This window comes from Carassius auratus, chromosome 30, assembly GCF_003368295.1.
Source record: "Carassius auratus strain Wakin chromosome 30, ASM336829v1, whole genome shotgun sequence".
Lineage (NCBI taxonomy): Eukaryota > Metazoa > Chordata > Actinopteri > Cypriniformes > Cyprinidae > Carassius > Carassius auratus.
The window spans coordinates 19035433-19047987 of NC_039272.1; the positions used below are offsets into that span (position 1 = coordinate 19035433).

At 35.8% G+C, this 12555-nt stretch overlaps 1 protein-coding gene across 1 annotated transcript in view; it reads right to left on the bottom strand.

Moving 5' to 3' along the window:
• LOC113049528 (rho guanine nucleotide exchange factor 28-like) overlaps window positions 1-12555 on the bottom strand; it is a 58078-nt gene that overhangs the window by 26373 nt on the left and 19150 nt on the right. The window contains exons 5-9 of the mRNA XM_026211943.1: window positions 9200-9383; window positions 8861-9050; window positions 7213-7273; window positions 6118-6164; window positions 5831-5897 (exon numbers count right to left, since the gene is read on the bottom strand). Of these exons, the coding sequence (XP_026067728.1) occupies window positions 5831-5897; window positions 6118-6164; window positions 7213-7273; window positions 8861-9050; window positions 9200-9383 (549 nt within the window). The remainder of the gene's footprint in view (window positions 1-5830; window positions 5898-6117; window positions 6165-7212; window positions 7274-8860; window positions 9051-9199; window positions 9384-12555) is intronic.

The following is a 12555-nucleotide window of genomic DNA, read 5'->3' on the forward strand; positions in this document are numbered from 1 at the left end:
AGATGGCAGAAGAAACCAGTAAAACAGAAAATGGTCTCTTTATGGCCAGTACATTTCCTGTTTCATTTTCAGGAAGGCTTTTGCACAGTTAACTCTATATACAGACACTGCATTTTTTTTTATATATAAATAAATAAATACATTTATTATTTTTATTTATTTGTCATTTAACAGAGACACCAGACAGTCAAAAACCACCCTAGAATTAGGTACAAAGCTAAATTACATCTGCTGTCCATATTCAGCAAGGACACATCACATTTATCAAAAGTGAGTATAAAGAAATATGTAACATTATAGATTTATATTTCAAAAAAAGGCTGTTAACTTACTTACTAGAAATGCTTAATGAGAACCAAATCAGTATATTAGAATGATTTCTGAAGTATAATGTGACATTGAAGACTTAAATAAAGATGATAATAAATATGAATAAGAAATAATAATTAGAAATGAGAAATTTTAAAAAAGTAAGCAATTATCTAAGCGAATCTGCTACTAACTTAAATAACAGAGAACTCCATTAATAAATCCTAAACTATGAAAAAGAAACCATTGAAAAATAAATTATCTTCTGGGCACACACAAACAAAATTAGTGGTCCCAATGCAGTTAAAGTGCTGCAGTGTGTAAAGAAAACAGGCTAAATGTCTGTTTCTTCTTTCTCACACACACACACACTTATAACAACATTTACAGCTCTGGTGTACAAACACAGACTTACACCTATCCGTTCACATGACAAAAACCTCCACCGACACGGTCAAATAAACACAAAAACACCAACATTACATTTTCAATGGAAAGATCTGTATATTTTGGCATATAATCAGTTGTGTGTGTGTCTTGGTAAAAATTTATTCCGATAACTTGCCGGGGAACCCCTTAATAAAGGATGCATGTGAAGGCCTTCCAACAGTAACGGAAAAACCAGATACTGACGTCAACTTCACAAACACACACACACACACACACAGACTTTATTCATTCAGATACTTGGTGAATCACACGTCTGAAGGAAACCTAAACGCAGGACTCACGTGTGCTGAATTCCCATCAACTCAAAAGCAGATCTAAAACATCTGTAATAAGATCACAATAACTGGATAATGCGGTTCTCTTTCAAATGATTAATGATGACTCACTTAATTTGGCAGCTTTCTTTTATCCTTCCTTTGACTACAGCATTTTCGGTCAGGATGACCATACACATTTCTGAGGTGATATTTGAAAAACCACCAGCAGCAGAACAACCACTGTAATGTCCTATCAAAAACATCTCACTGCAAGCCTGGCTTGAAAGTCCCATTGTACAGAACCAAAACCAGCTATTTGAGCTCTGACTCATTGCTGAATTAAGCCTGTAAATCTGCCCTGCACCACAGACCAGAAACAGTGGACAAAAACACACAAACTGAAGTCGTGTGAGACAATCAAAGACTCCTAGGATGTGTATGTGTGATTTCTTCATGCGTTGTACTTGAGTGCCTTTGTTGCATGCATCATTCGTGCAGACCATCTCTAGTTACCTGCTTTTGATGTCCGTCTCCGAATTCTCATCTTTGGGAAGGATGGCCACGAGTAGTTAAACGGAGAGTCTGAGTCAGAGTCCATGTTTTTAATTTTCCTCAACTGCTCCGTTTTGAGAAACACATAACAGTAAAATCGCCAAGGAGTTAGTCAGGAGTTTGAGAACACCTTTCTAAAAAATGCAGATTCCTCAGATAAGCATTGAGGAGAGGAGTCTGCGAGTGCTTGCGAGTATATCGGAGAAGGTGGGCTCAGTCTCGACTCTCTATACTCCCACTTCTTTCTTGCAGGCAGAGTCAGAACTCAAACTGGACCTGGGAGAGAGCACGACTGTGGGATTTTCAAATGAAGGTGTCTGTAGGAATCTGAAAGGTCAGCCAAGGTTTAGGAATCATTAACCATACACGCTAATAAAAACCCCACAAGGTCCCGGGATGCGAAAGGACACACACTACCTCTTACTCTTTATAAACAAATAATACAACTAACTGCAATTTCACTGTGGAACAAATTACAATAATTAAGCTTTCATAAATTCATGATGCAAAGCAATCAAATTTTTAATGCAACTTCTCAAAGGCGGGAATGAGTCATGTATCGCCTCAAAAACTGTAAAAGGGTGGGCCAAACTGATTTGCAACCCACATTCATTAATTTTAATAACAATCCCAAACCAATTCCAGAGTGGTGGCCCACAACATAATCTAGAACATGATCTACAATTTTATAAACAGCTGTATAAATCAAAGACTAAATTCTGGGTGAGTGTCAGAATTTTCCATCTGACATTTTGCTAGGAAATCTATCCTGCAGTATGAATTTATCTCTATTTAAAATATGACATTACTGAAAAAATAGTCAAAACTAGTCATGCTGAGCTGATAGCTAATAATTAATAAATTAAATATATCAGTAATATTACTGTAATTGTATATAGTAAAATAGAAATTTATATGAACATAACATTGAAATTAAATCCAACTATATATAAAAAGTACCCTACTTAAAATCAACAGCACAAACCAAATCTGACAGAGACTCAATTCACAAAATCAAAGCCGCTAAAATGCAAAGACACACATTACATCTAAAAAGCCAAGTCACAACCAGCCAGGAACTTTTCAAAAGCAGCGTTACAGCCAGGTGTGTGTGTCTGTGTGTGTGTGTGTGTGTGTCTGAGACGAGATGGATTACTCTCTGCATGTGGTGGACATTCAGTCTCTGCTAGAGAACCACTCAGTGTGTGTATGGATCTATCCTTCAGCGGGAACATGTGCTCCAGTAATCCAAACTGCAGACTCATTCAGTTCACCAAAGGTCTCAAAAACCAACAAAAGTCTTTTATTTTACAGGTTAGGATTTTTTTAAATGGTACCATGCAGCAACTCAATAATTATATAATTCTGGGTGCAGCTTCTTCGAAAATCCTCCTTATGAAAACAGATCCCCTGATAGGTGAAGGTGAGCACACAAAAATGTCGGATTTAGTTCCTTTTTTCTTAGATCCTTTTGTATGTGCTCTTATTCCTTTATTTCTCTGACAGCAGAATTGTCCATTCAGTTTAAATAGAGACCTCCAAAAGGTTTGCTTCCAGTCGGCCTGCTCTTTTCTGTGGACTGTAACGGTTTCAGTCTCTCATGAAATCTGGGCTCCAACCCCAGCTCTCTCCTCCCTCCAGAGTTGTTAGTGGCTAACCGTCTGTGTGTGAGAGTCTGAGTTTGTGTTTTAAAATGAGAAATAAGGGAATGATAGTTCAGTATAGCTCAAATGAAGAGAATGGGTTGCATACTGTATGCGAGTATGAATGAATAAATAGTCATATATATCAATAAAAATATGCTTTTATAATCATTATCATGTGTAAGTACTACTGCTTTCCAAAAGTTATGGGCAAAAAAACAAGGTTTAACCAAACTAAATTCAAATCTGTCCAAAGACCTCAATAATATACGAAACATAGAGCTGTTTGGGAATTATTTACTTCATGAACAAGGTAACTGGGTAATCGGTGAAAGCATCTGTATTAAGATGAGGAACACGTTCTGTAGGATGGGCTCAATTTTAAAGCATCATCTTAAATGTCAGCTTTTGTGCAAGTTCAAAAATCTAAGCTTGTTAACATTCCTGCCTCCACTTTACAGTTGAAACTGTGAATGTCTGTGTGGGTGGTTGGGTTAAAGGGGCCAAAGCCATTGCAAAAGAAAAGAGTTCCACCTTGAGGATTCCTTTGCTGAGCAACAATTCTCCCGTCCAAAAGTAAAAAAAAAATACAAAAAAAAAATTATATATTATATATATATATATATATTGTAGTTTTTGAACCAAGGACAGCAGATCTTTAAGATCAATAGCAGTGCCTACAATACAGAAGACGCTTTTTCCCCTTGAGCAAAAACATGAAACTATTCAATGAAAACTGAACAGAAGGTCTGCACAATTTCATTTAGATGGTAATGTTCAGTTGCCAGTGCCTCCTACTTTGTAATTGTCCTTGTAATACACAGAGTATGTTTAAAAACACAAGATGTCTGTTTTGAATGAACACGATTTTGCTCTAACCAAAAAAGAGTCCTTTTAAATTAAAGTGAAAAACGGATGCAACTGCACTGAAGTAAATTGAGTTAACATCAGCCCAATAAGAAAATTCATGGCTTTTGCATATTCAATAAGCCCCTCTCATGCATGCAACACAAAGCAACAGCAGTCAACATCAGATTTCCTTGTTGATGTTTAAATATAAGAACTTCATAGGCAGAGGTGGGTAGTAACAAAGTACATTTAATCCATTTACTTGAGTAAATGTATTCAAGTAAAGAGTAAATATAAAAGTGGGTACTTTAACTTTGCTACACTGATTCTGTTCAAGGCCTTTGATCAAACATGTTGGCAAAATGGTCTGAATTGGTTCATGGATCTGTTTGAATGATTTGTTCATCTACACTTAATTGAAACCAAACCTGCAAATGCTACTGTTTGTCTGCATTGAAGATCTTCATTAGTTGAACACCTGCGATTAACTATTCCACAGCTATCCATTCAATTTCATTTCATAGAAGTTATACCTTTGTAGTTGTGGTTACTAGATCTATTACGACTGTTATGATTAAAGTGCAATGTGAAATGAATGAAAAGTGTTGATTGTAGCATTACATTTACTTGCTTTAACTGTACATTTGCTTTAATACGTTGCATCAAATTTATTTTTTAAGCAGCGTTGAGCAATTTTGATCCGTCAATACGAAGAACTGTTATGTGCACATACAGTACAGACCAAAAGTTTGGACACACCTTCTCATTCAAAGAGTTTTCTTTATTTTCATGACTATGAAAATTGTAGAGTCACACTGAAGGCATCAAGGGCTATTTGACCAAGAAGGAGAAAGAGTGATGGGGTGCTGCGCCAGATGACCTGGCCTCCACAGTCACCGGACCTGAACCCAATCCAGATGGTTTAGGGGTGAGCTGGACCGCAGACAGAAGGCAAAAGGGCCAACAAGTGCTAAGCATCTCTCAGGGAACTCCTTCAAGACTGTTGGAAGACCATTTCAGGTGACTAGCTCTTGAAGCTCATCAAGAGAATGCCAAGAGTGAGCAAAGCAGTAATCAAAGCAAAAGGTGGCTACTTTGAAGAACCTTGAATATGACATATTTTCAGTTGTTTCACACTTTTTTGTTATGTATATAATTCCATATATAATTCCACATGTGTTAATTCATAGTTTTGATGCCTTCAGTGTGAATCTACAATTTTCATAGCCATGAAAATAAAGAAAACTCTTTGAATGAGAAGGTGTGTCCAAACTGTTGGTCTGTACTGTACTCATTGACTAGTTCTGAATCTCTATTCACAAATGCTCTTATCAGCATAAACAATAAATTAAAGAACAGACGCAAAAGACTGATTTTGCAGTGTAAACAGCTTCAGTTATTATAAACAGAGTTTTAGTGAAAAGTGCATAATTCACATTTGACCAGATTTTTTTTTTTTTTTTTTTTTTTACTTTTTTTGAGAGAAGGCTGCATTTGTTTTGTTAAAAAAATACAGGAAAAACAGCAATATAGTGACATTTTATTAAAATGTATAATAACTGATATTTATTTTAATATATTTTAAAATGTAATTTATTCCAGTGATGGCAAAACTAAATTTTCAGTCTTCAGGGTCACATGAACCTTCAGAAATCATTCTAATCTGCCGTTTTGCTGTTCAACATTATTATCAGTGTTTAAAACAGTTGTGTTGAATAATATTTTTGTGGAAAATAGAACTATTCTTGGATGCACGCATGGCATGTATACCTGAGTTAAATGTGTTTAGATCTTCGTCCTCTTCATCCAGACAGAGAACAAGCTGTTCTTCAAAGACCTGACAAACAAGACGAGAAAAACACACTCATACACCACAATTCAGCCCTTTTCAAGAAGGAAACAGACCGAAATAAGAACACGGGCATAAACATCTGTCCATTAGCAAACAGAAAAACACACATATGGCAGGTCTGAAGAAGACTAAGTGATCCATTATCGTGTTTCTGATTCCAGGAATTGACCGAGACACACTCACACACAAAAATAACTCCACTCACACTATCCACCAGGGCTTCATCCTCGATTCTCAGCTGGCTGTTCAAATCTGAGGAGCAGAAAAAAACAAATACAACACAAAAACAGATTTCCACTTGTACACAGTTGCCAACTTGAGCACAAACAAGCCTTTCTGCTGGAAAACCAAGACACCTATCAAAAGGGTAAGCAGTGACAGGAAGTTTCTTCACATTAAGTTCACAGGGTCACAGAGACTAAACCCTGAGTTCCTGCTGTCAACACGACAAGCTGGCAATCTCTCTGTGTCTCTTTACAGCATTTACATCACGCCGTTCCTTCTTGATCTGTCAAACTATAGGCTGATTTTTTCTCTCATTTTGCCCTCTCTTACCCCTCCCAAACATTTAGTGTCTCTGTCTCTCGACCCACCCAGGAGGAATGTGTCTCCTCATACTGGACATGTTTGGGAAACCAGCCGGAGGTCCCTCACAAAGCCTGCTCTGTGTATGTGTGTGTATTAGTGTATGTGTACTCCTCATCCCACATTCTACCACAATGTCCTCCTGACTGAGCCAAATTCACCCAATGTACTCTAACAACCCTGCCAGACCTAACTCACAGTGACAGACAGAGAGAGAGAGAGAGAGAGAGAGAGAGTCGGGTGTGGGGAGAGCTGGGGTCAAGAAGAGGGAAAGGAACAAAAGACAAACAGAAAAAGAGAAAGTGGAATAACAGAAGGAGGATTGAGGTTAAGTGAGAGCCAGAAGAGAAGAAAATTTATCACATCAGCAGGATGAAACGTGATAAGACCTTGGCGAGAGCAAAATATAGAAACTAGTCATAAAATAAACCCAAGACAGGAGGACTAAAATAAAGTGAATAATAATAATAATAATATGGACAATATGGCCAGAAATGATCTTGTGGAGTTTGAATTCCCACCACACGGCTTAAATCTACTTTCCAGAAAGCCACAAATATAAATATCAGGTGTAATCCCAGACTGCTGCTGAATTTTTTTTAATAGTTCAGATTAAGTTTATTATTGCTAACAAGGGTAAAAAAAAAAAAAAAAACTGACAGACATTTTAGTCTGTGTATTGGGGTAAAATGCATACAAATGAGCTCTGACTTACCTGTGTCACATATATCAGATCTGTGTATGCTCTCTTCTGGCGGCTCACTCAGTCGTCCCACCTGTAACATATTAAACCGTCAGGTCTGATACAGAAATCACATTTGCATTTGACAGCAGTGGAATAACTGTTTGGAATGAAGTGGATTGCTGATCAACCTTTTTGGTTTGGGAATAATTCACATAATGGGTGTAATTAATCTGACTAAACATTGAAGCTTTCCCATGGATTTATACACATATGTTCTGGAAATCTAAAATACACAAGGTCAACGAAGCATTTTAAAAATCTTATTTTTAAATGGACATATACTACATTCAAAAGTTTGGAGTCAGAAAGATTTTTTAAAGAAATTAATGCTTTTATTCTGCAAGGATGCAATAAATCAAAAGTGAAAGGAATAAATTACATTTTAGAATACATTCAAATAGAAAAATGTGAGGATTGTTACAAATATTTTTTCACAATATAACTTTTTTTACTGTATTTTTAATCAAATAATTGTCGTCTTCATGAGCATAAGAGACTTCTTTTAAAAATATTTAAAAGCCAATCCTAAACCTTTAAATGGTACTGTACATTTCCTTATTCAACGATGTCAAATTACTTATAAAAACAGTTTAAAGAAGCATCACAGGTACATGAGTTACAGCACTTGTAATCTCTAGTAATCTTGTTCTGTCTGCCAGCAGTTGTTATATGAGAAATACCAGTCTGCTGCTCAAAGCAATATCTGTAAACGATACTGTAAACTGCAATAAAAGTTTCCAAAGTTATGACTTTAGTCATTTATAGACTCATAAAACTCTGATTCACACATCATTCTCCTTTAACCTGCTATCAGAGGTTTATGATGAAAAATGAAGAGGGGGTGGACAGCTGAGAGGTACATTTCAAAAGGGGATTGTTTCACATGGAGAGTTGAAACACATTCTCTTCCATAACATATTGTAAGCATGTCAAATATTTAATCCATAATAAAATGAATATTATATCATATATTTACTCAGAATACACAGATCATTTTCTGTCAGTGGGGTCTAGATGATGCATTTACAGCATTTACCAGCAGAGGCTAACAAGTCTATGCTAACCAGCTGAACCATGGACATTTGATTTGAATCACCAGCAAATTGGGGCAGTGTTTGAAATTTGTATTTGAAAGCAATATAAAAAAAACTGTCATCAGTTTTACTATAATGTTCTGTAATGGCACAGAAATTAATTTGTTTCCTTTTAACTGGTAAAACTTTATAAGAGCAAAAAGCAGAAATAATCAGAGAAGCTTATTGTGAAGCTTAGGCAAAAAAACGTTTTCTGTTCCTTATTTTTCCGTATTTCTCTGCTTTTTAGGCAGAGATGAAACAATGTCCAAGATTTATAGAGAGTCACTAACAATGAAAGTCAAAAAATTTAAACCAGACGGTTAAGGCTCATCTTAGGAGTTATCGTCTTCTGTCTTTATTGCTATAAATAACCACTACGTTTAGGTAAAAATAATTTGATCCTCTCGGTTTTTGTTGTCTGTCTTTTCTCAGTCCCTCCTTTTGCAAACAATGACCATGCGATTTCCAAATTTTTTATATAGCTCTTTAGACAGGAAAAAAAGAAAGCGTTTCCTTGAAGTTTGTGTTCAATGCAGACTCACCCTTGCAAGTGCATCTGGCTCTCGGCTCTTCTCTCTGTACAGCTGGATACTGTGCTGTGCATTTATATGTGTGCTGTTCTTCACAGTCAGACTAATAGATTCGGTGACAGGGCAGATACGAAGCTGGTTAGAGCCGTCTGTCCAAATCTGACACATCCACACTGGCCTCCACGCACTGCAACTCGAGGGACTGGTCATAACAAAGTCATAAGACACATGAAACTCAGCCCCTACTGTACACTGGATCAATGACTGAGGTGACACACCAGTTATTAAAGGAGCATTTTAACATGTAATCTAATTATAGTGTATTGTGTCAGGCAGGACAGAGTGACTCACTCTGTTAGAGCGCTGATGAGCGTTGGGTCTCCGTGCTTCTGAGCCAGCGTGAGAGGACTGTGGCCTTCCTTGTCAACTATGGGAACCATCCTCTGACCTTCAGACTCCTGGAAGAGGAAGTGACTGAGGTGGGGGAACCCCATATGTATGGCCACATGTAGAGGCGTTGCCCCGGAAAGGAGATCTAAAAGAGAAAGAGAACGATAAATAATCAAACTTGGGAAACTTTTTCCTATAGTAGATTTTTTTTTTTATATTTACAAAAATGTTCTATTTATTTAATTTCACTGACAAATATAATAATATACACGAAAAAAATCTCCCTTTCCTTTTTTTTTTTTTTTTTTTTTTGAAAAATTAGTTCATAAAGTGTACAAGCATTAAAGTAATGTTGGTAGTGGTGGGCAATATGATCAAAACCTAAAACCAAAACTATGGATCACGATATAATTATTTTTGCTTTAAATAAGGTATTTACAATATCAACATTTTGGTACCTTTGCAATTTCATAATTCTTGTCACCAGTATCAATATCACAAAAAAAACAATACTAGTCTAAATTTAAAAATTTATTAAAAAAAATAAATAAAAACTCAAGTTAACTGAATAAAACAGTGAGTAAATAAGAATAATAACCTTAATAGAAAAAGAACTACAGTAGAACAAATCAATGAGAAATGCTACATACATTGTATAAAGTAATATAATTTATTAAAACACTGCATATTCTTCACGGTGTTAAATAAAGATATTTCTTCTTATTAAAGTCACAAATTTACTCGATTTACTCGAGTGCAGTGAGTGATCTTTCTTTTTATTTTTGTTTGATTAACATGATGAATGACAAGACATCAGGAATATTAGACTGCTATCACTTTAAGAGCTGCCTGGATACAATATACTGTTACACATGTGTTTTCTTTCTCAGTTAATAGTGTCTAGCATTATATCACCCACCCCTATGTGTAAGCATGATATTGTAATTTGTAGAGAGTGTGTCATGCTTTTCAATGATGCATGGCAAAGTTCTCTTTAATTCCAACCCCATGTTTAGTCCATTAATCTTTTTTCACCATCAATAAATATTGTTCGTATTGAGGAATATACAGTATATTAAACCACACATCAATTTCTAATACTTTTTATATATTTAAATAATACTATTAATAAAATCTCCACAACTACAAGAAATCAGAACCCCATTTGGCATATAAGTCTAAAAGTTCTAAAATGCACACAAAATGTTGTTTTGATGTTTGTATGCGAGCCCATCTGTTCTTTGTGCTCTGTGCAAACAAGCAGCAGACTGATAGGTATAATGCTGTCTAAAAAAGAAATGCCTTTGTTGACATCCACATTGATGGTTTAGAGTTCAAACAGACAGCTAATCTCTGTGTGGTACACATCTGGTCATAAACATGCTGTAGGGTGACAAACACTTACAGCAAGCACTTTCCACATGGTCTCTATGAGGTGTATAATAAAGGGGTGTCAAAGAAAGGGCCCAAGGGTTGAATATGGTCCATGGAGGAATCCAGTCAGCCTTTTAGAATATTTAAAGATTTTTTTTTATTCAATCTGGTCTACAAACTACAATGAATATGGCACCCTTTCTGTTTTCCTCTTCATTGTATAAGTGTTTCCCATAAGTGTGCATGAGCCTCAGATATAGAATGTGTAGAACCTGCTCATCAGGTTATAACGATACTCAGCAAACACAAATTTAAAATGATTTTCATCAAGTAGATTCATCATAAACAATCCGTTCATCTTAGTATGAATTAAATTAGGGCGGGTCAGGACATAAAGAATCAAGTGGATAAAGCCTTGAATAGGTGTGGGATTATTTTCTTTGTCCTGGTTCAGTGGAACTGAGCACAAGTTACTGAGTGTTGACAGACAAACTAATGAGGGGACTCTAAACTACACCGGTGTGTTTGTAAAACACTGCACACACATGCGCAGTAATTGATTGAACAGATGTCTACGTCTCTTTGCTTATGTTGATAGTGGTAGTCGAACTGCTGTTTTGATTTGTCAGCGAGGTAAGGCCACATTTCCATACCCAAATCACACTGATCTCAGTTTTCTGCAAGCACATCACTTATATATTTTGCAAGAAGTTGCAGAAACCGAACCAGTTATTTGGTTGAGATATAAAGGATTGCTTTTGCTTGATTTTTGTTGGTGAAATTTCTAAAGTACAGCATGCTAAAGCGGTTTTTCTCAGCAAACTGTGCCAACAACAAAAGTTTTCAGGGGAACTAATTTAAAGGATTAGATAAACATATTCCTATCCAATAAGTGAACGTCCAGGGTTTTTTTATACACTTAAAAGAAGCAGTAACACTTGAGAGATAAATTGCTGTTACTTTCCCTGAGAACAACAAGAATGTTGGTAAAGAGTGCTGTCATTAATCAGAGCTGACACGCTGTTCTTCAGACAAAGCAATGAAATGAACGCTAATTCAGCTGTGCAATTTACCGCAAACAATCGTTAGTGTTATGTAAGGGGCCCTGTGTGCTCTAGAGACATTCTTTAAATCTCTCTTCATTCTCACTGTTCAAGAAATTAGTTAATGTGCCATGATGGAACGAGCACTGTATCCATTCTCACTTAGACAGAACTCCAGACCATGACAACTTCTACACTACACTGTATTACACACACACACACACACACACACACATTTTTATACAAAACATCTATCTACTGTCCATATTAAAATATTGAACCTATATAGCATTAATGTTTTCATTCCAGAATATTCTGCATTGAACATTTTTCTTATTATCAATATGCATGTAAAGACCAATAGGAATTGTATTTATTTTTTGTAAGATTTCCTCATTCCGAAAAATCTCCTAATTCTACTGTAATTAAATGAAGCCAACATAAAGGAAAGAAGTAAATACACACAAATATATTTTAATGAATTATTTCAATATATCATTCAAACTGAACACTCCTATTAAAACGCTTTTAAAGAAACATAAATCATGTATGTGAAATAAAATATTCCATGAACAAAGTTCCAGGAGTTAAACAGCTATAGCTGAAACTGTGCTCTGGCCAACAAGACTAGTCAAATTATTGTGCACTATTTTAGTCTATATCGCTGTTTGTTAATATTGGCTGTCTGTCACATGAGCAGCATGTTCCTAACACTCATCCTGATAACTTGCTCTGACGCAACAGTGTTTCCTCAAATTGGAAATCCCCATTGCACAAAAAAAATAATAATAATGTAATATGTGGATTAAAAATCCCTAATGTTTTTTATTTTATTTTATCTTAATCTTTTATTTTTGTGTCAGCCATTCTCTCTCTCTCTCCCTATCTCTCTCTCTCTCT